Source organism: Ammospiza caudacuta, chromosome 3 (genome assembly GCF_027887145.1).
Source record: "Ammospiza caudacuta isolate bAmmCau1 chromosome 3, bAmmCau1.pri, whole genome shotgun sequence".
Taxonomy (NCBI): Eukaryota; Metazoa; Chordata; class Aves; order Passeriformes; family Passerellidae; genus Ammospiza; species Ammospiza caudacuta.
The window spans coordinates 97,470,386-97,495,666 of record NC_080595.1 but is presented as its reverse complement, the minus strand read 5'-3'; the positions used below and the strand labels follow the sequence as shown (position 1 = coordinate 97,495,666).

Genomic DNA, 25,281 nt, shown 5'->3' with positions numbered 1-25,281 from the left:
TTGTGTACATGGGAATACAGCTAGGAAACAGCAGATCAAAAATGAAAATTTGAATATAAAGTTTTCCTACTTTTCTCTTTCAGTATAAAGCTGGTATAAATCTTTAGTCATATAAATGTGAATTTTCTTAGGTCAAAGATTCTTTTCTTCAGAGACATCCTGACAAAATTTGATTACATGAAACATTCAGATTAAAGTTAAAGGAGTCCCTGACACTTTCCAGTACAGATTTTGTACTTAGAACACAACCAATTCACTTTGTCACATCAAGATAAAGACATTTAAAGATTTATCTATGTACATCATAAAGTTATTAAAATCATAATTATTATAATTAGTTTATAAAACAATTATGAATTACAGAAAGATTACCCATCTTTCTCCTTCTTCTGTCTTCATTTCATCGCAGAATTAAGAATGTGAGAAAGGATTGCAAAAGAAAGAAAAATAAAGATTCATGTTTACTGGTAAATCGTTGTCACACATATCACAGCCATCTTTTGACAATTTATCTTAACTTCTACATGTCATCTACAATTTTTAGCTCTGTGTGAAATTGACATCAGTTCATTTTTTCCCTTCCAAACAATGGGAATCACTGTGGTTTGTGTGGGGAAACAGGAATTTTATTTTACCGTGGCAGTCTGAAATATCAGCTTTCCTATTTCCATCATGAAATGGTGCAGTTTGAGCCCTGTCACTGCCAATCTCTGTGGTGGCAATGGGCACTTGTGGCAGTACTTTCCATGATCACAGTTACCACCCATGATGTCTACTCAAACTGTAGTCCAGGGATAACTTGAACCATTAATTACCTCTGGAAGACATGACTATGTTGTCCTACACATAATGCTCAGTTATTTTCCCTGGTGAATTCTCCAGAATGCCTATGATGTTGTCTTTTTTCATTGCTTTGTGGGAAATGCTGCTAGAATGTGTAGTACTATGGCAATAGTACTACATGGAGAGAATGGACAGCAACATCCATCTTTGCTGATCTGTAACTCCTAAAGCTAACTAAATTACTGGATATTAGGAATCAATCCAATTTTTCCACCCTGATGAATGTTCTTTCATACCAGCTAAATCCAAGATATGGCAGCAAAATGGATCCCAGACCTCCTGGAGTCACAACTTAATGAGGTTAGATATTGCAAGTTGTAACTATGAGATGCTACTATAGATTTTCTCTGCTTGTACTGCAGTAGGCAGATTTTTATTTTATTAATTTCAATATAAAAATACAAAGAACTAATTTTCAGACTATTTTGCTCTTCTCTCTCCTTTTCCCAGGCAATTTCTGCAGAGAGAAATGCTAGGAAGAAGGATGTTCTTGCCTAAAATTGCATTGCAATATGAGTGTTCTTTAACATGTATTAAATATTGCTAGAAGTACTGAGTGTTCCTGATGTTGTGCTGTAAGACCACATAAATTTGTCTCTTCCCCCCTGCTCTTTCTTTCCTTTTTGCAGTTTCTTACTACTATTATTTGTTTTTCATTTGATTCTTTATGCAATATCCTCCCCCTCCCCTATAGATTCTCTATTCTCTGAAAGAGTAAATTAGGTTGTGTTATAGTAAACACACAAGGGAGCTAAAACTAAAAGAAATGGCAAGACAGAACACAAATTTGCTGAAAAACTGAAACTTTTTTAATTGTCAGGAAGGCCTGAGAAAGAACTACTGAGAAAGTTTTATATGTGTGAACACAAACCTTCCTGCAACCCTCTCTTGCCAAGGCACCTTCACTGCAAGGTATGAAGGGCAACAAAAAAGTTGTCACCTAACTAATCAGGCTACTAACTTTCTTTATCTTGTCATTTTAAAAAGTCCTTAATACAGGGTTGTTAACAAACAATTCAAAGAATTTATCGTGTCCTTCAAGCTTCAGGGGAATCAAAGATACTTTTACTACTTCAAAACCTCATAGTCTCACTTGGGATGTGTCTCTACTTCCTGTCAGATTGCCCCTATGATATTCCCATAAAATTGCTTTCTGTTTACAGAAGTACACAGCCCACTATTCTACAGGTGTTTTCCTTTTTGAGGACAAGAAGGAAGAGGAGAACCCTCAGAGCCAACAAAAAGGAGAGCCCCATTTTTATACTTACTTGAATCCTAACACGCGGATTTCTTTGAATCCTGGAAGTTTCTCAAATATTTTTTTCATCTATAGAAAACCATAAAAAAAGTCAGCATTAAGATCTATGACTAAAAGGCAATCATAAGATGACTACATAGACAATATTTTTCATATTTCAGAAAGAGCTTTAGGAAAGTCTCAATTGTTCTCTTTTGGGTATCATAATTGCTGAGTTTAAACACAATATGTGCTTTGCATATACTTGTTGTATTACCTGTTAATATTGTTTTTCTTAGTAATGTAACTATGCAAACAAGGGATAATCTATTTCATAACACAGCAAGTAAAACAACATGAATCAAATGTTTTTCTCATTTTCAATAGTTTTGGTTCATGAATAATTTTGTGATTCAAGTCACCTGTAAATTGTTCATTATTTAGAAATATTAAGCAACTGTAGATGAGTTTAGATTATCTGAAAAATCATTTAGAAATTAAACAGTTTTAACTGTCTTGTACAAACAGAATAACAATACATTTTTAATTCTAATGTAAACAAGAGTACAATTACATGGTTTTGAATAGAAGAGGCATTACATGTGTACTATACAATGTCTGCAGGCACTTCTGTCTGAGGGTAATACTGAAAATCTTCAGAGAAACCATTTTTTGCCAGCTCTGCCAATGCATCCTTTACCATTTTTCTACACATATCTGGAACTGAACCAGGAAAGTGAAATAGCTTCCACTAAGGAATGCTCATGAAACTGATGAGAGGCTTTAGTTAATTTTACTAAGAAAACCTTTTGGGAACCTCAAGTCATTAATTGCTATCAGTTAAACTGATAGCTGAACATTCAGTTAATATTATTAACTGTATGAAAATATGACAGATGCTCCAATTCTTACATAAACCCTGGTAATGCACAATGAGTGTATGTCCTTTGAAGAATAGTTCAGACAACAGCAGCTAATTACTTTTAACATTTATATTACATTTCTCATTAGGTTTATTGTAGAAATTAAATTATGACAAAGTGCTGCCCATGAATTCCTGATTAAGTCTGAACAAAATTCCTAAAGTTATTTTGTTCATCCATTATCTGAGGCTTCTACTGATGTCAAAGATGTTGACTTCTTAGCTTGCTGGCTGAATAGATGGCTTAAATCTGGGTATAAGCTGATACTACACATGAAGGTCTTGAGAAAAGAGGAATGACCTGTTTAAAGTGAGGGCAGTACATACTAATCCTATTTCATGGTGAAGATAATTTCATAGTATGAACCTCAGCCAAGGAACAAAGTCAACAATTTTTTGCATTCACTAAGCATCCCTACCTGTAGCTGAAATTTGGCAGCTAGTTGTTGGTACTCTGGGGAGTTGGGGTCACTAAGTTCAGCTGTGTACTCCTGATCAGTGAGAGTCACACTGAATTCCACCATTTGCTCCACAGGCAATTCAGGGACTGCATTTGTTCCCAGGTCCTGGAAAAGAAAAGGCAAGGGCAAAAAGGGAAGAAACTAAGAGATTGTTTTCCCCTCCACAATTCAGTATTTAACAGGTAGAAATGTTCTCATTTAAACTCATCCCCAAAATAACTTTCTGAACTACATTCCACAAAAGGTGAGAGTTCCTAGTAGATCTGTTGGCTTATTCTGTCTTTGCAAACAAGTTTCTATTACTTGAGAGGTAACTTGAGAGTTGCCTTTGATATGCATAAATGAAGATGAAGAGAATCAAGCCTTTCTTGCACAGAGACTGTTACCAAGTCTTAGTTCCATCATCATAAAGTCACACAGCTGTTTCATGTTCAGAGGTTTGCATTTGTTTTTTGCTGATAATAAAATGGAATTATCCCTACCCATGATACACCTTTCTTATGCAGCTGACTTTGCTGCTCTTTAAAGTTGTTGTATTTTGTATGCTGTTTACCAAATTTACAATATTTGCAGCTTTTCCCTCCACTGTGAGGCCACACATCTGTGCTGAGACCACAGCAGCCAGGACAGAGAAAACAACAGCCTCTTCCAGCACCCCCCCTCTCTCAGAGGTGCCTCTCCCAGCAGGTGCTGTCAGTGTGCACAGGGGCAGTCCCAGTGCCTGCTGCACGGCTGCTCTGAGGACACAGCACTGGAGATGCCTCTGACAGCTGGCTGGGCAGGAAAAGGCAAGGAAGGCCCAGTCCTGTCTCCTGTGTCATGGCAAGCCCAGCAGGTATCTTTTTTGGCATTATTTAATGAAGAGCAATGTTACAAAATGGTGCAAAATAGGCAACAGGCCCCTCCTTGAAAGAATGAAAACTGCCCAAAAGCTGGTTGCCATGCTTTTGTATTTTCTACTATATACCCAAAACCCATCATGCCCTACTCCAGTATATAACAGATGTTAATAAACCCCTTCAGTCCTGCTAGCTGAAACAGAGGGGAGCACTTGTTTTGAAGCACTGTTTATAAGGTTTCTCCCTCTTTCCAGTTAGCTGAGCTCAAAAGCAAAAGGTGAGTGAAAAAGTGGGTGGGAACACAGGCTGCCCTCACCTTCACAGGAGTCTTTGTGTCATTGAAAATTTCATTGAGCAATGTGCCATTGGGTGCATATGGAGAGAGGGGTGTGCCAGGAGAGCCTGCAGGGGGAGAGAAAGAAAAGTCAGGAAAGAACAGTTTGCACATCAAAAGCCTCCCCTTGGTGTGTTGGTCAGGGGTCAGCTCACTGGAGCAGCTTTCCCTCAGGAGGGAGGGCTTGAGCACAAGCCTGTGCCATGACTTTGGGTGTGGGTAAAGCTGCTGCATTCTGTACAATAGACAACCTTTCTTCCAGGTCAAACATTAGTGGTGTGGCATGTGTGTGACTGAAAGCAAAATTAGCAGTGACTATGATCAATGAAATTGTGTGAGTCAATAATATTTGGTCATTTCCAGTTATGCCACATCATATATCACCAAGTGTCTAGGCTTAATTTTGAGATCTTTGTCCCTATGACAGCCACTTTTCTTTAGGGCTCAATTTATGGTAGCAAGAGATGTTGACAGAGTTTTTCACCTAGAGGCCAAATTACCATGCTGGAAGTCCTTCCCAATAAGATTCTGTTATATTTCATAAGAATATATGTTCAGGATGGTTTCTCCATGAACCAAAATGATCATATTTACAGATTTTTATCACTGTGTGAATTAACAGTATTTTATTAACATCCTAACATTATTTTAAAGAACTGAAGTACACAACAGGTCTAATTGTAATAGTCTGATCAATTTATTGTCTTGGCACCACTCTGACATTCTTGCTTGTCAGTCTTAATTTGCCTTGCTTGCTTGTTTTGTTTTTGTTAACAAAATGCAGCAGTTGACATTCTAAATGGTATTTTTTAACTGAAGAACAATTAACCCAATATTATCTAAGTTTGAAACTAGGCGAACACATACATTTGAAGACAAAATTTGAATGCAACATTTGAGTAGCAAATATGTTGTAAAGAGATAAAAAATTATTCTCAAAGATTATTTTGCTTACACATTTTCACTCCACTGACTGTTGTAGAAGCATTCTACAACATTCATTAAGATATGGCCTTCTAAGAACCATTTGCCTTAGCAATTTTATTTAACAGACAGACACAGAACAAACAGATTTGATTTTACCTGTAGAAATGGAGGGAATATCTTCCACCTTTTTGCCTCCTGTTTTCTCTGCTGATATTTCATCTTTCCTATCAATCAAATACAAATGAGTGATTTAATTATCTGCATATTGTACTGGCAATGACAAAAGGGTAAAAAACCAAAAACATAGGGAAATGATCCCTATATTAAGCACAGTTTAAATGAGAGAAGTTATCTCTAATAGAACATTTTGTGACCTGATTAAACAGGCAGTGGAACAGCATAAGGACTACCAATCCTGTCATGAATCTGCTCATGAGGTTTTGTTTCAGATTTTATCAATGCCACCAGAGGGATGGGATCACAGAGATTAAATCAGTGCACTGGGTCTGTTTTTTTTTACTCTTGGAACTCATTGAAGGGTTGACCACTATCTAAAATGGAAGAAATCAGCCTTTTGTCTTCTTTGCTATTTCTCATCCTATCAAGGTAGTTCAGTGAGGGCTTTGGGATTCTTCTCATTTTAGAGCCAATGGACATTTCAGGTTCCATGTGTATTTCATATGATGTGGTGTGAGAAAATAGTGGGTGGGCATATTTTTCAGTTGTCAGCCTGCATTATAATACCATAAGGATGCTTCCAAATAATTATTGTATCAGAATGCAGATTATTTTGAGGTGTAGGAATGTTAGTGTTTGCTTCTGGATGTAATATTCATAAGTTAATGCCTACCACGGTCCCCAAGGAGGACAGCTAAAGACTCAAGTAAGAATATGGTGGGTATGAGGTATCACAGGATTTTTATGGTTTTGCTGATAATTATTTTCTGATTTAAGTTTTACAGCCACATGGTGAATACATTTTAAATAGCTACTGTTGGCTTGCTTGAAAAACAGCAATAGTATCTATCTCTAAGTACATTTAAAAATAAATAGATGTATCAAAGATTCTTTTACTTGGACTAGAAATTATTCTATAGCCTTAAAACCAAATTGTTATTAATTTGTAGCTTTTGGGAAAATTAAGGTTCTTAGATAAGAATCTTCTAAGGGATATTTTGAGATTTTTCTCTCCTGAAATTCAGGAGTAAAGTATAATTCCCCAAATTTTCTACAGTGCATACAGATGGAGTACTTGTGAAAACTGAAAGAAATATGAAACAAGAAATATGAATGAAAGAAATAGGGGTACTGCAAATTTGTAGTATGGTGTTAATTGAAACATAAAGCATAAAGCTTGTAGCAGAGACAGAAAAGGTGTCCTGAGCTACAGGAGCAACATAGATGTTTAATAGCACAAAGAAAGAACGTGGATGAATGATAACTGGTTTACCACAGCCTGGATATCTTGTGTGGTGAGAACTAAAGTATAATTTGTAATGTTTTCACAATATTAACTAGTAATGTGTTATATTTATACATGGAGACTGATTTATCTACATGACATCTACAGAAGATACAAAATACTTTCTAGCCTACAAAGTAGTAAAGATGAAGTCCAACCATGCATAATCATTGCTGTCTGTATTTCCGATTAAAATACAAGAAATTTCATGGAATTAAATTCACCTTCAGTATTGTGTCTAGGGAAAACAGTACTGTTCACAGAGAACCTAAGAACTCTGAGATCAGTCACTTCTCTTAATGCCTTGCTGCTGCTGCTTGCACTAGGATGAAGGAAAAGGCCTCCCTTTGGATTCCAGGAGAGTTAAATTAGGCCTTACATTATTAGAAATATGTCAGATCTCCCATGTCAGAATGAATTAACATATATAAGACCTCTGTGATCAGGAGACAGTGTAACCTATGAATGGAAAATATTATTTGCCTGAAAATCTCTTGAAAATCAAAGAAAACTTGAAGGGAAAAGAAACATCAGTCAGAAGTTGTGGACAATGATTTTTCTGGCTGTGCTGTAGTATTTATATACACAGAACCAGAGTTCACTATGGTAGCTTTAATCCTGCCACTCTCCAACTTCTGAGCATTGCCAGGAGCATACTTTTTCCAAAGAGTTTACAGAATAAAGTATCACATCAATTAATACTGTCATGATGTATAAAAATACAGGAGAAACCTAAAGTGAAGGCAGAGAGTTTTCACGCTATTGTTTAAAGTAGCCTCTCAGTTAAACTTCTATTAAGCTGACTTTCCTTTTGAGAATTACAGCAAGTTTTGTCACACTCCCAGGCAACACTAGCCTAATGCCAAGCTATGTCTCTGTCAGAGTTTCATGGCCACATTAGTCTGAGAAAACATTCAGGGGTGTTTTGAAATGAACAGGTAACTCAGCCATTTGGCCATATCCATTATTGTGATTCAATTGCAGTGTCCTGTGATATATCCAGTAGACACATCTCTCACAGCACACACCAAATACACCACAGTGCTATCTGCATATCTGCTCACATCCACACACATCTACACATATTTTTACAAGGGAGGCAGTAACATCAAGTGGCAAGGTTCTACTTGTGCTACTTACCTTTCCTGGAAGGTTCTATGTTTTACTCGCTGCAAAAAGATTAAGAAAAACAGCATTTTACTAGTGGGTGTATCCAACCATTGAGCCTGTTAGCTCTTTTGTTTACTACACTTTCATGCTTTCCTTCTAAGACACATCCCCTCCTTTTCCTGAGCAATACTTTGCCCTTAAATAAGCAGGTGGGGAGGGACTGGGAAGTCTGTCCCAGTTTCTAAGCAGATGTCAGCAATCCTTACCCGCTGAATTATTTCCAGGTGCTCTTGGGAATTGCTGAAGTTTTTCCCAATGTCGAATATGCAGAAGGTTTCTTTCTGGCAGGCACTAACCCAGTTCTGATATTCAGAAGTATCAGGAATCCGATCCAGAAAAATACGAAAGGCTTCCCACACAGCTTCCTGGCAGACTGAGTAAGAAGAAAGGGGCTGGGGATAGATGCTTTGTACCAAATGGTAAACATGAAAGCCTTTTAACAGTGATTTGGCATTTACACATTATCACTCAAGATGAAGGAACACACTGCTTCAAAATGTTGTTTAAAAATTCTTTTAAAGAAGGGGATTTTCAAACTTATCAGAAAAAAACATTTTAACCAAAACTTGCTGGTAATTTAAAAGCCGTTGCCTTTAGGACTTTACTTTGCAAAGCTCATTACTGTGAGATGGGACATTTATTTTCAGTACTTGATACCTACTTTGCCTTAGAGTGAGTTCATTATCTGCATTATCTAAAATATGGGTGTCTCTGAAATTAGTGCAGTAAGTTTACTCTAAACTTGCTGTAGGGATGTACTCACCTAGCTGTGTTAGGGCCCCTCAATAATACCTCAGGAACGACCTGCCCTCCCAGTAGAGCAGCTGCATGTGGAGCAGATGTGGTCAGGTTATTAAAAAGGAACAGGCTATCTTTTGAAGAGATTTATTTATTATGAGCTAGCAATTAAGGCTACTTTCTATCTCCTTTTTCTTGCAACTCTCTGGCAGTTGTTTTTCTGAGCAGTTAGTGCTGAATAAAGATATACCATCTGATGATAAGTAATCCAGTTACCAGATAAATGTGACACATGACCAGTGGAGGAGGCATTGTAGTGTGCTCTCCCCGTTTGCCCCACATAAGAGACTGTCCTCATGGTGACCTAAGCTATGATGTGTATCTTCAGAGTTGGTGTAAGGTCACAGGAGGCTGAAGAATCCCACAGCAACTGTCTGAGCTCCTAAAAATGAGCTGTTTTGTGTTGTGTGCTCATCCCTGGAAGCACAGAATACATATATATGGAAAAAAGAATAAAATTGTCTAAATTTTCTTGCAGAAAAATTCTCTAGATGACTGATATGATCCACAGTGCTTTTTCAGTTACAAATGTGTCATGGAACTTGAAGGGGGGGAGGTCATCTCCTAGGCTTTAGACACAGAAAAGAACCTGAAAGTATATATCCAAAACACATGAATGTCAGATTATCCCACAGATGGGTACAGGCTCTCAGGCTCCAGCATAGCTACCAGATTGCCTTCACATGAAGGATTGTACTGTGGTTACAGATTCAAGGATGAATCTTGTATCACCACATTTTCAAGTGTAGCTCTTTTTTGTTTGCACTTATCATTTTCATCAGATAAATTATCATGCTCAACTGGGAGGGCAGAAGTCTTTACCAGAAGTTCGGGTCTTTCCTTGAAGGAAAACTTTTTTTAGGTTTTGATGAAAGACATTGTAATGGAAAATATGCATTGTTCAAGGTAGCAGAAACACCTTTTTATGAGTGTGCAAATTATTCAGCTGCAGAGTGTGTTTTGTTCCTTGCTTTTTGGGAAGTCCTCCAGTTTCAGTTGAAGAACTGGAAGACACTCGCTTAGAAAATTTTGTGAGTGTAGGACACTGTTGAGAAAAAGGAGCATTTAAGTTAAAACCTTCTTGCACTACAAGACTTATAGAGTCCAATATCCCAGCTGATATCCCAGCTCTCCAAAAAGCTGGTAGTTCTGTCATTTTTAGATTTTAAATGAAAGGGTCACAGTTATAGTCTTTTGAGTTCAGATTGATGATACCTGTCTGTTTCAGGATAGCCTTGTTTTCAGGCCAATCTGAGATGTAACCAGGGAGTTTCAGGGACTTTGAGGATTTCTATTTAAGAAATGCTTTTTGGATCAGTCCCTATGACACATTCCAGATTTCTGTCTAATGCTCATTGGATGCTACAATGGATATGAAGCATTTTTATATGTATAGGAATAGCCACAGACTTTAGTGTAGTTCTCCCATGCTGCCTATAGCAAGTGGCTGCTGCAGTAAAATTTTTGAAGCTTAACCTCCAGGTGTCATTTCAGAGGGAACAAGTTGGCTCCCCAAAAGAGATCTGAGGAGCAGCCAGGTTACACAGATCATTGTGAATGGATGGTGTCTGATAAAGAGGAAAAAATGGATAAGGAAAGGTGATTTAGAGAGTAGATGTTGCCTTAGATACTTATGTCCCAGAAATGCTGACTAGGTTTTAGAATTAGCTTTGGACTGTCCAGCTGCACTGCAAATATACACATTTCTCGAATACAAAATAGAACAGCAACAGCATAAAAGACTGGGAGGGATAGATGAAGAAAGAGAGAAAATTTGACCAAAAATTGGAATGGTAACTTTCTGTAGGCAAGGGAAGTAAAAAAAAGAGCTGGGAAGTGACTGACTTGGTTGAAAAAGTCTTATTAATAAAATGTCTGAAATATTTCTTCTTCCCTGAGCTTTTTTTCATGACTTGCTAGCAATTATCTCAGTGTTTATTGTATACCAACACTGCCATAGACTTAGTATAACTACAGATACACCAACACGATTGTGCAATTACCATTTAATGATTCCAATACTTGTCCTAAACTGGTGCTATTGATTTTGCATAGCAATGATGGTACCTGCTCTTTTGAGAAGGGGGATGCTTCTTTCAACACTAATGCAAGCACAATTTGTTCTTCATGTTCAGCCATGCTAGAACACTGTGCAATTACTCTGAGTTCATTAGTCCTTTGAGTGCATTGTTTTATTTTCTTCTGGTAACTGTCTATCTTGAACCCTGCTGATGCACATGTAATGTTTGATTATCTATGTAAAAATAAAGCATTAAGTCAATAGCACTTACACTGCCTAAAGGTGAAGAACAAGTTTCTGGAAAATTACTGTGTTTCCTCAGTTAAAGGAAAGACTTTGAAGGAGGAAGTACATACTACAATAATCGTCTTACCTCTTAATCTGTAGTAAGCTTGGTGACTGGCTAAAATCTGCTTCACTGATTCTTGTGGGCAAACTTTCACACCAGTTGAGAAAAAGGATGACCTCTTTGTTCGGTGTTTTGCCATGTCAAATATCCGCCTGATGGTTGATATCCTGGACCTCTTTGTTGTTCTTTCTGTTTTGTCTGACCCTGAGGTAACTGCAAGTTGTTTGGCTTCAGCACGGTTTATTTTATCAGGAATTTCTGTAAAAAAAAAAAAACAAAAAAGAAAGTACATAAACATACCTTGCCTAGGCAGTAGGTATTCGATGCAGGTTAATGTCTTGAAAATGGACATGAACTTGAGAATTCTTTTTGCTACATTGTAGTGGAGTCAATGCACTGATTGAATAATTGTGCTGAGGAGAATCAGCCCCTGACCACTCGAGGGAACTGCAGCTCAAGTGACTTGGTAAATAATTTCCTTGCATTTCAACACGTGACCCCAGGACACACAGGGTAAAAGTTTCAGAAGCTCTAAATCCTGTTTTCAAAAGTGACTTTGGATTAGATTCACAAAAGACACTTAAGTACTTGAACTTTGTGCTACAGCATCTCATTTGTGAGCATATCGCCCTGCAGGGAAATTTACAGTACAGTGATAAGTAATGTCTACACTGCAGATAAGTAAAATGAGAAATAGGTGTACCTTAAGTCTTTAAAATCTTATCTTTCCTTTGGGCTTCAAGGAACATCTCCCTTCAAATCAGGTTCATAACCTTGAAGCTATCCCAAGAACTAGACCCTGAAACTTTCAGAAGTTGAACAGAAGTTTTATTACCTTTGGGAAAAGAAAGACCTCTTTCCAGTCTCTTTTACTCCACAGTGCATGCTCTATCCTTCCCTCACATAAACTGAAGTATTTACCAGCTGAGACTTTGATTGTTTCTTTGCAACTGGATGATAGGTGTTGTGAATTCTCTGGCATCATATTTTAATAAAACTTTAAATGTTCCTGGCAAAGTGGAACAGTTACAGGAGGAAAAAAATGAAATCTGTAACTAGGAATTGAAGACCTGGGATTAAATTTTGCTTATGAAGCTATTCAATTATGAAAAATGGAAAAGCTTCCAGGCTGTCAAGATAACTTCAAGCATAGGAATTTCCATCACAAAAATTCAGGACTCATCTGGTTCCACTTCCTAAGTATTTGTGTTGCAGTATTACATGAATAGCAGCTAAATTTGATATGAAAAAGTCAATGCTAAAAGTAGTGTATAAACTACAGATTTAAATGAGGTGAAATACAGCCATTTGCAGGATCATGTGACAGGAGCAATGAGTATCTTTTAGGTTATCTTCCAAAATTTTGTATCCATGTTAACAAAGATGTTAATAAATTTTGTATCCATCCAATAAAGATGTTAAATTTTTAATAATTTGATACAGTAATTACAGATGAAAAATAAAGATAAATCTAAGCAGAATAGAAGACAATTTGAAAGAATTAGAAAGCTTTAAGCAAGATATGTGTGTCCTGATGAATGAAGTGAAAAAATTACTTTGAAAAATGGTTTTAAAACTTCTAATGGAGGAATAATGGGAAATAATAGGGTTAAAAAGGAGTAAGTTCAGTAGGAGTAGCACTAGCAAGAAAAATAGGGGTAAAAAATTATCAGTTTGCTGGAGAAAGAAGAAGTGTCATGCTGCATATAACAAATATTAATTACCCTGTTCTTAGGCAAATCAAGAGAAAATAAGGAAGGTTAAAAACACATTATCTCGATACTTTGGAGTAGTGTTAATTAAACGTTTAAAGAAAAGTGGGTAGATAAATGATGAGAGAAAAATAATTGAAAAACATACTTTTATAAAAAGAACAGTATATGAAATGAAGAATAGGGAATGTTCTACTATGTGTGTCAGTAGACATATATATGTGTATCAATATATGTCTCAGTTCTGATTAACTTCCAAAGGAAGTTAACTTCCATTGTTTATTGTGTAGAAATCATAGTAGTAACATCTATATTTTGAGACAGGTGTTACTCTGATATGGAAAAAAGTAAACTGTTTGGTTGTGATGAATATTGTCTAAAAGAAAGGAAGTTATAGAACAAAGGTAATAGGTCATTGTTATTACTTTTTAATTCATGCCAGGGACAGTGACCTGCAGACTTAGAACTGCCTAATTGTTGCAAGGTAATTTAAAATGATGATGCAGTCATATAATATTTGATATGAAATGAAATGAAATGAAATGAAATGAAATGAAATGAAATGAAATGAAATGGAAGTAATTTTTCCACATTAATGTCAAGTCACAAACCATAAACTGCATAAAAGGAATTTCCCCTGTGGAAACACGTTGGGTTCAACAGAATCCCCAAATGGCCAAACACTGAGTCAGCTGACACACAGAGTTTTTTAATGTTATATTCAAATAACTGAAATCCTCTAGAAGAGAGAATCAAAAATCCACATGGAAAGCAGCCAGTTGTAAGTCTATTACCTTTCACAAGGTGTATTAACTGAGCTAGACCAGCTGCCCAGGCAGCCTCACCAACTGGGGCAGAGGATTTTGTCATTAAGCACTTTGATAGCTTTTGTATGGAGCAGAGGCCTTTCTTGAAGGATTTGCTTCTTCTCCAGGATTTACCTCTAAGTCTTTAACTTGAATTAAGAATTATACTATTCATAAAACTGACAAAGGAGATTCTTCTCAAATGATTGCTATAATGATTTCAAAGTCTCCGTGTTAGGGTCCCTATTTGGTCTTTTCACTATGACAAGTGACCAGTTGTTGTCTGCTCTCAGTTTGCACTGTTCTGCTACCCTATTTAGGGTGGTTATAAATTTTTAAAATTATTTTTCTTTTCATTCTTTCCTCCAATTTTTTTTTCCTTTCTTTCTTTTTTTTTTTTTTCAGGACCTGTTTCTAAAGCATATATATTGGAATAGGTTTAATTTACTTTATATCTTGTGGTTAGTAATTTTCTCTTACTAGAATAACTTTTATTATCATAATTCTTTGAAATCACTTTTTTACTTAAACAAAATTTGAATTGGGAAAAGCATCAGCCTTTCTCTCCACATGATTGTCCAGGATGAATTTCCTAATATTTGCTGATTGTGACTGGAAGAAAACTTGCCTTCTGGCATAAACATTTCCTCATAATTCTTCAGATCTGTGTTTTCCACTCTGACTGGGGAAATTCTCTGAACTGAGAAATTTTTACCTAAGCCTCACAGATATTTCATCCATTAACTTTACTAAAATATGCCTCCATCTATACCTTTTTAGATGCTTTGATTTCTTTGTCCTGGGTTGAAAAAAAAATCAAAAAGACACAAGCTATTGCCAATATGAAATTGAAACAATAGATATTAGTTGATCTCTTTCCTTTTTTACTATGCAACATAGTAATTGAACACACTGGAGTGATGCAATTTTTACAGATACATCATTTGATCATCTAAATAATCCAAATACCACTAGGTTGGTTAACTTTTCTCAAAATAAATAACATCTGTAATTTTTTTCTAATTATTTTTTATACAAGAACATGCAATTAAAATATTCAGTGTTTATGACAAATATACCCTGTCCAATTTGACTTTTTATTATTTAACCCTGTTGTTTCACAGAGGTGACTGTCTCAGTTTTAAAAGGTATGTTTAAGTTTTTTAGATTTCTTTCATAGTTCTAGGGCAGAAGTACAGATAACTGCAGAAGTCTGATAATGCTTTAGTCTACTTAGGTAATCTCCAAGATTCCTTAAACAAACATCTAACTCTCCTTTATTTTCACATGCAAGAATCTACACCATGTCCAAATTTTCCAGGTGACATACTTGCAGAAAAATACTGAGGTAGTTTTACCAAGGTTATCTACAGAATCACTGTCAGCTGTTATTAAACTCTGGAGTTCCTGACATCTAGTCCTGAACTTTCACAAATATTACAAAATTTTTTCAAAACACCATAAAGCAATTTCCCATATATGATACAGCAATGTAATTCATATGGGATCTAATCAAAGTGCTTTGATATCCATACCAATCTCTCAAGTGCATAGCACTGCTTTTCAGGTTTTGGTTTCAGGCAGATAAATGGTATTCATTTCACATATTAAAAAATTGAAATTCTTGAAATTAGGCCAGGCCTCTTCTCTGTGTCTCTTGAGACTTGAATTATCAAATTTATACCCTAACTGAAACAACAAGGCAGGAGGAGCAGATTTCAAAAGTTCCTATATGGTCTTAATAATCTGCATGTCAAAAAGGGAAAAGTACATCACTATTGAAATGGATTCTAGAGAAAAAGAGTTTAAAGTTATTCAGATAATTGGTCAGCTTTGGTTGTTTTTTTAAATTTGCTTTTATAAACATAGGAGCAAGAGGGCCTTATTCATACCTTTTTGTGTAAATGGAGTGGATGCTTCTCTATACAGCTTAACTAATTTCTCTGTTAATAGTACTAGGTTTGGAAGGCCTCAAATTTTGGAGTTGGTAGTTGGAGTTGGAGTTGAAAAATTGCATTTTTCAGGAATGTAGATGATCTTTGGGTAGGAACATTTATATACAGCATTATTTAACGGGTAAACATTTATTTTTATTTGACCTGAGAAAATTTAGATGCCATCAAATACTAAGAGAATAATTAAAAATATGATAGCTAAAGATTTAATAGCAAAATTCCAGGTGACAAAATTGTTGAAGTCTGAATAATTCATCATTAAAATCATCAAAAGTTTTGAAATGTGAAAAAGCAGATTAGTCTGAAAAATCAGTGGATCTTCCTAGGATAGAGAGGAATGCTTGATTGATAAATGAGACATACTGCCTGCACAATAAAATAATAACTAAAAGACCAGGCTTATGTACAGGGAAATGTTGAAATAAAATGGAGAAAGCTTATCAGGAAGGTTAATTCAGCAAAGATCCATAAACATGTTGAGGTTAAATTGATAGTGGGGCTAACATTTTGTTGATAATTGAGCCAGTAACAAAAGCACAGCTAGTGCTTTTTACAACTAGTCCTGAAAAGTTGATCTTGAGATTTCTGAGTTGGCTGATCCATGTAAACACCAGATGGAGCATAGAAAGTACACAGAGGAAGTACCAGGGCTCTTCACCCACAGGCACTCTCCTCATTGCACCAGTGGGGATCCCACATTCTAATGGCACTCACCAGCGACAGACTTGGTGCCCATGACATGTCCCCTCCTCACATTCCTTTTCAAATCTTTTATTCCATGGCTTCTTTTCCTCAGGTCTGTTGCATGGGAAGAGTGTACATGGATTTGAAGGGGCTTAGATGAGCAGGGACAGATTAATATATGGCAAGACTTTATTAACAAATGCTGCCGGCATCCTTTGTGCAGCAATCTCTATCTTCCCATTCAGATGTGAAAGTGGAGGTTTCACTCTTCCTGATGTTCAGGGCTGCTTTGTCATTGCTTTGCCAGATACTGCTACTTTGACTGTGTTTGCTTTGCATTTCCAAGTGTGTTTCACAAACTTAAAGACTCACAGTTTGGAAAAGTTTAGGGTATGGAATTCCATACTAGAAAAATTAATGCTAATATTTAATCTGCTCAGGTCTTGTCTGTTCAATGCCCTTAAACCCAATGTTGTAAGGCTTGCATTAACTTATCTTCCTGTCCAATATGTTATTGAGCTGTTTTTGATGCACACAGGAACTTTGAAAGGAATTCCTGAGGCACTCAGCCATGGTGATTGTTGCATCCTGGTGGGGCTTACCTGGTCTGTAACTGGGGTAGCTGAGGCACAGGGGGGAACTCACTCTGGATCTCACTTCTTCAAGTTTAGTGCACCTTGCCAGTGAACTGCTGAGTAAGAGGGCAGTGCACACTACTCTGGGGAAGTTTTGGCGAAAGCTGCTGACACTGATGCTTAGCTTCAGTAGAAATGGAAATCTGGCTGAGAATGCCTTCATTTCCAAAAAAGGAAAGGGGGCTAAGACATATATATAAAAGTAAGTATTTGTATTTTCTCAGAATGAATATGGACAATGATGAGCTTTGTAATGACTGTTTGGTATGTTGGCTTTGTAAATTCCATTCTTAAGTGTGACAGTAGCATCCATTCTTAAGTGTGACAGTAGCATTGCCTGTGGAATGAGGCCTGGATCTCTAATTTTGGCAATTCTGTATCTATGGGGGACAGTTCAGGCCTCCAGTTTGGAAGATCCTGCGTCTAGCTGGCTAAAATTCACTTGTGAACTTTCTGTACAAGAACTGCAAAGATGATGGCTACACACTATAGAACCCTTCCTGTACATACTAATATCTCATATTATGCAAAATTCAGCATCACCTTTGCATGTCAGGGAGGTGCCAGGCTCTGCTTGTGCAGTGGAGACTTTATACAAAAGACAAAATATGCCAGATCCCTGTGTCTCTTGCTGGGGTTCAGCATGACAAAACAGCACCTTCACATATTCACAAGTTGCACTCAAGCTGTCTATGACACAGGAGAGGAGTTCCAGGCTTCTGCTTAATAGGTAAGTTCTGCAAGTTTCAACCTTTCAAAGGCTATGTTAATTTTTAAAATTAGATCTATACCAAGGGACTTCCTTCTCAAGAATCCAGGAAAAGGGGGGGTTTTCATACATCCTGCTTCTTGTCAGAAACACATGATAATTCTTCAAATGTCTATGAAAGCTGAAGAATCTGGTACTGTTAACATAGTGCTCTAATAAGGTAAGTCTTCCATGAATCTTTGTGATACATTCCTATTGTAATCCTTATGTTAAAAATATTAAGTTTTTGATTATAATGAAACAACCTACACCTCAGAACATGCATGGAAATAAATCTGAAGAAGAACATGATAAATTATTCAGAAATATATGATATAAACAGTGCCATTAGTAAATGTTCAAATTTTAATAAAAACTCCAAAATTTTTTGTTTTAATGGTTTTATGTTCAAAGCTAGGAGATGACATTAGGTAACGGTTCTTTTTCAGAACCCTTCAAATTAACCTGGATTTACATTTTGGTACCAAAGATCATAGTCAGCTAATGTGCTCTTGGATTTCAATAAATGTGGAGAATTTAATTTCTACAAGTCAGTTACACTGGGAAGGTAAAATAGATATCAGAATTCCTCAGCTGTTGCCCTCCTTCTCTGCTCATGCATATCTGTGTGGTTTCCTATGCCAAGTGGAGAAATACAATTGAAAACCATCTTCAGGAAGAAACAAAGAATTTGGAACAATTTTGATGAAATTTATGCATGGGCCTTATAACAGACAAACAGTTTTGTCTCTCTCTCTCTAGAGTAGATAATTTAGTAACTTCTTCGAATTATACTAATTATACAATTCATGGGAAAATAATTGCAGCATATTATCTACCTATTATAGATGAGAATAGAAAGCATAACATGCAACTGGTAAGATTTTCCTGCTTTTGTGAATATAGTTGTCATATACTAATGATGAAGCCACATTCACAATAAATGCTGTCTGTACACACCACAAATATTGAGCATGCTGAAATCATTGAGTCAACATATGATTTTGATATATTTTCTTGCAGCCTGACAAAAACATAGTAAGAAACTCATGTATTCATAGACATAACATGTGTCATTAAAGGTAGAAATGTTTACATTCTCTTTCAGACAGGTGAAAATTTTTATTCATCAGCTGTGCTCACTTCTGCTGCTGGAATACATAAAAAATATCAAAGGCCATCTATGCTTTCATTGCCAGATTGTGAATCTTGCAACAGTCTGCTTGAAGTCCAGAACCTGGACTAGAAACAGCATTGAAGAGTGATTGGTTTTAATGCTCATGTATGAAACATGTATCTATTTAGATTTCTTTGGTCAGCTTAGAAGCATTTGACCTGAAAGGCTGTTCTATTAATTGATAGGGATATGATATCAAAGGATGCAAGAAAATGCCTTAAATGTTTGAGTTCTTGGAGGGATGTATCCAATTGGCAGTGATGAAACACTCAACTGAGCACCTCTGCTCTTAATTTTCTGATTAGTCATTCTCAAGAGGTACAGCCTTCTCTGAGAAAGTCAATGAGACAGAATAAATTCAAGTTCCAGTGATGCTTTGCCATTTCAACATTTGTCAACATCATCAACATTTCAACAGTTTTGATAGTAAGAGTCAAAGAGTTGCAGTGCAGAATGGGTTTATTGAGGTAACTGTATGATAACAATTAGGATATCTGGTGCCAGAAGCCCCAGTGTCGTCTCTTCACTTCAGCTTGTGTAATTGGATCTGGTTGATTTTCCTCACAGTTTGGGGTCACTTGTTCTGCAGTACAATCTACAGCCTCTGGCTAATTGACTACACCTCATTTTGACAGAGCATGACTTGCACTTAACCGTACTTAGTTATGTATCAAGCTGCATGGACCAATGGTTTGGAGAACACCTAATCCAATTCTTGATCTAAGCATGACAATTTACTCATCTAGTTTTGAGGGAGAAGAGGAAAGAGGAAAGAACTTGAATAGAAATGTCTTCATTTTGTGCCATCACCATGAGATCACAAAATTAAAGATGAGTGCATTGCTGTTTCTTGCCTGAAACTCCTGGGGTTTCTATGATCTGTGCTGAGTCATATGTATGAAAGGTATACCTGCAACACAGCCACTGAAAACAGTATTTCAGGTAACAGGGGTACCAAGATTGTCAGTATAAAGTTGGGTAAAGTCTCAGGGAGTTATTGAAACATTTGAGTGGCCAGGAAGAAGGCAATTCACTGAAGCAGCACTTTAGAAGCCAGTAGAACCTCACCAATGGAAAGACAAGCATGGTGGCCTAAGTGCAATTAATTATGTAGCTCTGAGCCTGGGTCTTACTGATTTGCAGATGTCTGTGTAACCAGAATCAGCCCAGCAACCTCTGCTGCTGTCCTGCTCTATGACTGCAATGCCAGGGCTTCAGTTTGTGTGTCACACCTCAGGCCCTCATGCTTTTGTGAAATGAGAATGACAGTGCACTCTGTCAGAGCAGGTGAGGGTGAAACTGCTGCTGTGCTTGCCTACAATGATAAGGCATGCTACAATTATGTAAGGGTATCTAAACACACCTACGCTGTGGCAGGTGCCAGGGTACTCCCAGATGATTGTTAATCTTGTGTTTTTCAGACAGGTTACTGTTCTGAAGTCTCTGTCTAGTAAATAGCAGCTGACTGTGACTAAATGCCAGCAGACACATATAGGAAAGCAGGTAAATATTTCTTTCTTTTTAAGAAGTGTGTTGTTCAAGATCACACATTCAAAAGGGGAAGAAATTGAAACACAGTAGGGCTTACAAAGTACAAACCTCACAGAGTGTACAAGATAGTGCACCTAATTTCTGATTAACATGGAAGAATTATGCGACAGAGAATGATCAGAAGAGTAATTTTAATCCCAAAGGGACTAGGTTGGACAGAGGGAAAAAAAGAATGAAAACATATTCAAAATATTTCAAAGCATCAAAATGCAGAAGAATGCATTCAGAATTTTCCTTTGGGGAAGAAAAGCTGTCTTGTGGAAAGGAAACCATGTTTGCTACATGATGGGTGTTGTCCATGTCACTTAGTGCACTGCTTAAAACACAAAGACTCCAACATTAGCTGAAAAATGAATATGAATATTCCACATTTCTATTAGGTTAAGACTCCCAGTTATTTTATTACAGCCTGTAACTTAATGTTCCAGCAGAAGGAGAAAACCTTTGATCATTAATATTGACCATCTTGTCCATGGGTGTTTTCTGAGAAAAATTTCACATATTTTGCTATTCATTCACATGCAGTTCACCAATCCCTATGGCACAAGTGTGACTATTCCTGGAATTAATCTTTAGGATTCAGTGACAATAGCCTAGTATTTATATTGCAGTTTGGCTTTTAGCCAGAAAACAGAAAAGATCAAATCCCATATATAGTGCAGTGTTACATTTGTTTGAGAAAGGAGAGAAAAAAGGAAAAGTCTTACTTTTCATAAGTTTATAAGCCCATCCAGGAAAGCCAACTTTAACATGATAATTCTTATTTTATGGATGAGAGTAGAAGATAATCCTAGTGCAAAAAGCAGACACATCTTGCTTTCTTTCTTTGTTTGAAGCTTTATATTCCTTGATTTTCCTTTTCCTTCGGCACAAATTTGCTTAAACCTTTTTTTTTTTTGAGGGCAATTACAGTAATGAAGATCTGAAACATTTATTGTGGAATTAGAACAGCCTAGCGGGAAGGGGTGAGTCAGCATGAATTAAAATGATTTCATAGAGCACACACAAAGCCTTTGTGTCCTAAGGAATGGCTGAGTAAATAGCAGATATTTGCTTGCTGAATAAAAAATGTCACAAAACAGCCCTGAACACACTCTGGCCCTCTACGTTCTCAGTATCAAGTGCGAGGATGTACTCAGCATCAGGGCATAGTTCTGAGACTTCAGAGCTCCTCTGCATTTTCGAATTTAGTCTGGCTGTTCAGGAGTTTACTATTCAGATTGTGTGCAAAGACTTTTCGCTGTCAAAAAGTTTTAATCCCTCTTACTTTCCCTTTTCATTGCTAGAGACAATTTTTGTCAGGACAGTGGCAAAGTTATGGCCAAAGTTCAGTACTGTAACTCTTATTTAGCTCTCTACAGTTTCCTGATTGTTTACTGTGGAATTGGAGGTGCTCCTGGAGAGCCTCCAGATGGATGGGGGAAGGACTCTATGGGTCCTTAAATAGGGACAGGGAGGAAGGACCAAAAAACATTACTAAGCAAGCTCCATATTTGTTAACCCACCTTTTGTTAAATATAAATGTGAGTAAACAATTTGAATTTTAGTTTTTAATGAGGAAAAAAACAACTGACTAACCCTTTAAATATTTAGAAAGGATTTCTATTTTTTTTTTTGTTTAAGATGGGGCTGTTTTATATCTTAGTCTCTTATTTCCTAGTCTGTCACAGTTTACATGCACTTCAAATCTGAGCAACTGTAAGGGTCTCAAAATTCCCATGTTATGAGCCCTAATGAACAATTCATGCAAATATTCAGACTACTGGGAAAGCCTATACACTTAAAAAAAATATTTTCTGTAAGTGTCTGACCCTAATGCTAAGTCATAAAATAACAGCTCTGGAAGTATCTTTGTTCTGAAAAAGAAGTTTCTTAACACAAGCATTAATTGTTTTGAGATCTGTGTGCATATATTTGAAATCAAATAGTTTAAAAATATTATGTATGGCATGACTAAATGTCAAAACCAAGTTGTTATTATTATGCATTTATGCATACCACCTGCACTTTATAGAACTGATGGCAAGGAATATTTCTAGTTATTTAGTATTCCTCTCTGTCAAGATAGTCCCACATTATTTTGCTGGTCTTTTATGGAAAGTGTATTGTAGTATACAATCACAATTTGCAATTGATGAAACTATGAGATGCCACTTTTACCACTATTGCTTTCTAAGTTGTAATTATAAATAGGGACTGCAATAATGCCATCAAGCATGCTTGAACTGCCTGGAATTCATTCTGTCTCTTTCCATCACAGAATATTCAACTTAAATGCAAAAACATTGCATCTTGATAAAACTTGTTTTCTTGTCAGACATGAAATATCATCATTCTCTCATTTTTTGCCACATGTCCAAAATATCATTAGTGATTAAATGAAACCATTTGCATAGAATCTAAAAGTAAAATTAAAGAGCCGCAAAACATAATTCTAGTGCTAACTATATATTTTCCCAAGGATTTTTTCAGTTCTTTATTTGTCCACTAGAGAAGATTTACATAATTTAACTGAGATACAAGAACTGTGGTCTGTATTTCTGTTTTTCTTTAAGAAAAGCAGGAGTTTCTTTAAAAAACCCAAATGTGTAAATAAAATTTTCCAATTAGTATTGACAGCAGGCTATATTTCATATTGTCTCCCTAACAAATATTTAGATAATGTTGAGGAGACTTATCTTTTATAATTTTACATTCTTTGCCTTTAATTAACAGGCCTGACATAAAAATAGAAGGTCATTGTCTTGAGCACACATAGCAGTTGTAATGTTAGCTTTTAATTCAATTATGCAAATATCAAAGTATAGATGGAAAAATTTAATGAGAAATCTTCTCCAAAATTAAACGCATTCCCCAAAGCTCTAAATCTTTTGAATATGGGACTAACCAGGGAAAATCACATCACTGTCTTTTCTTTTTTGTTGTTGAAGTAGCTTTATAAATGTTGTGGACTTTTAAATGTTTCTAAACAGAGCAAGAGTTAGCTGACGTACTAAGTACAGATTAGTTCCCTGTATTTCTGTTTTCTTGAAAATAATTTTATAGTTATTATTACATTAATCTATACTGGTACTGCCATTTTTGTATATTTGACAGTATGGTGTATTCTTCCAGAATTTGTCCATCTAGAAGTTTTTGAAGTTGTTTTTAATAATCATTTAAGACATTTAAGAATAAATGTCTTTACTAGTAAATGGAGATATATTTTGCTACTTTCTCTTCATTTCAGTGATGAAAGACCATCTTCAACCATATCAACACTGAGATGATATTTCAGCCTTTTTTAAATTTCCGCATATTTGTCTCACAGATAATATTGTTTTTCATAACAGAACCTGTTCAGGTAAAATGAAGCTCAATTGCATCTCTTATAGATATTGTAAAACCTGCAAAACACACGTAAGAAATAACATCAATATTTCCTTTTTCAGCTTTATAGCACTATCAGTAACTGTAATGGCTCCAGTAGTATTGTCAAAACACCACACTCTACACTAAAAATTCTGTAATAGGAAAGCCTTTGATATTGCAATTATTTTGTTTCTCAACATATGCAATGCAAAATTAATCTAAACTTTATATATCAATATATGAACTTACCTCTGCTTCCCTGAACTTGGAGAGCAAGGCAAATGATCAAAAATATTAATCCAGTTTTCAAATGCATGCTGTCTATTGATCATTCACAGTTTTCAAGACCAGTCATGCAGGAAACAAAAAAATTTTTGTCAAGTAGAAGAATTCTGTTTTCTTAGAGAACTAAAATCCCCAAATGTCTTTATTTTTCACGTGTCTCCAGCCTTGGACTGCATGGAATTGCAGCTGGGCAGAGTGCAACAGGTGCCAGAGTGCAAGAGCTGGGTGAACCCTCCGACGCTCACACTTCTAGCCCGGGGAACTGGAGTGGTAAGACAAGAGTGACGAAGTTTTAAAAAAAAGCAGTGTCTGTTTCTGGAATAATCTGTTTATCTGCTGCTCAGACATAATCCCTCTTACGGTCCAGCTGGAAGAGCTTTCTTCATCTTATTAACCTTCTGGAGCGGCATCTGTCAACCCCAGGAGACTTCAACAGCACCATGATAAACAACGGAAGTCTCTTCTAGTTGCCATTGCCTTGGATTGTTGATCCTTTGGGCATTCTGGAGATATGGCATGTGAGCACGGGGAGAGATAATGGTGCTGTTTCCAAACCAGTGACCACAAACCTCAGGGAACTCCCTTAGGATGGCTTTTTCCTGAAAGAACACTCAATGCTCAGCTCTTCCACTGCCCATGTCTTGCAATCCTCTCTCCCTTCTTGTACCACAGGGTTGCTGTTGCAATATTCCTGTTGGAGCAGTGATGATGATGTTCTGTGACATTGGTGAACTGATGACTCAGCAGTGAATTGCAGCAGTGTTCAGGGCTGGCACAATCTGATGCCAAACTGCAACTGGGGCAGGGAAAGTGCTGCATGGTGGGAGGAAAAGAGAAAGTGGTGGGAAATGCTGTTCCAAGCACACAGCTCTAACTGGGCCAAGAATTGGCAGCAGCTGAATACACTGTTCAAACAGCTCTACTCCAATTTCACAGATAACTGTTTCAGTTACATATTGGCAAGTGTAGGTGTTTCATATTTACATATTTATTTTCCAATACCTTTTTTACTGTT

General features: G+C 36.5%; 1 protein-coding gene across 1 annotated transcript in view; it reads right to left on the bottom strand.

Moving 5' to 3' along the window:
- IMPG1 (interphotoreceptor matrix proteoglycan 1) overlaps nt 1–24,297 on the bottom strand; it is a 51,226-nt gene extending 26,929 nt beyond the window's left edge. The window contains exons 1-9 of the mRNA XM_058802666.1: nt 24,231–24,297; nt 11,387–11,620; nt 8,402–8,568; nt 8,166–8,194; nt 5,720–5,787; nt 4,619–4,704; nt 3,422–3,568; nt 2,112–2,170; nt 373–393 (exon numbers count right to left, since the gene is read on the bottom strand). Of these exons, the coding sequence (XP_058658649.1) occupies nt 373–393; nt 2,112–2,170; nt 3,422–3,568; nt 4,619–4,704; nt 5,720–5,787; nt 8,166–8,194; nt 8,402–8,568; nt 11,387–11,620; nt 24,231–24,297 (878 nt within the window). The remainder of the gene's footprint in view (nt 1–372; nt 394–2,111; nt 2,171–3,421; nt 3,569–4,618; nt 4,705–5,719; nt 5,788–8,165; nt 8,195–8,401; nt 8,569–11,386; nt 11,621–24,230) is intronic.
- Between the last annotated feature and the right edge of the window lie 984 nt (nt 24,298–25,281).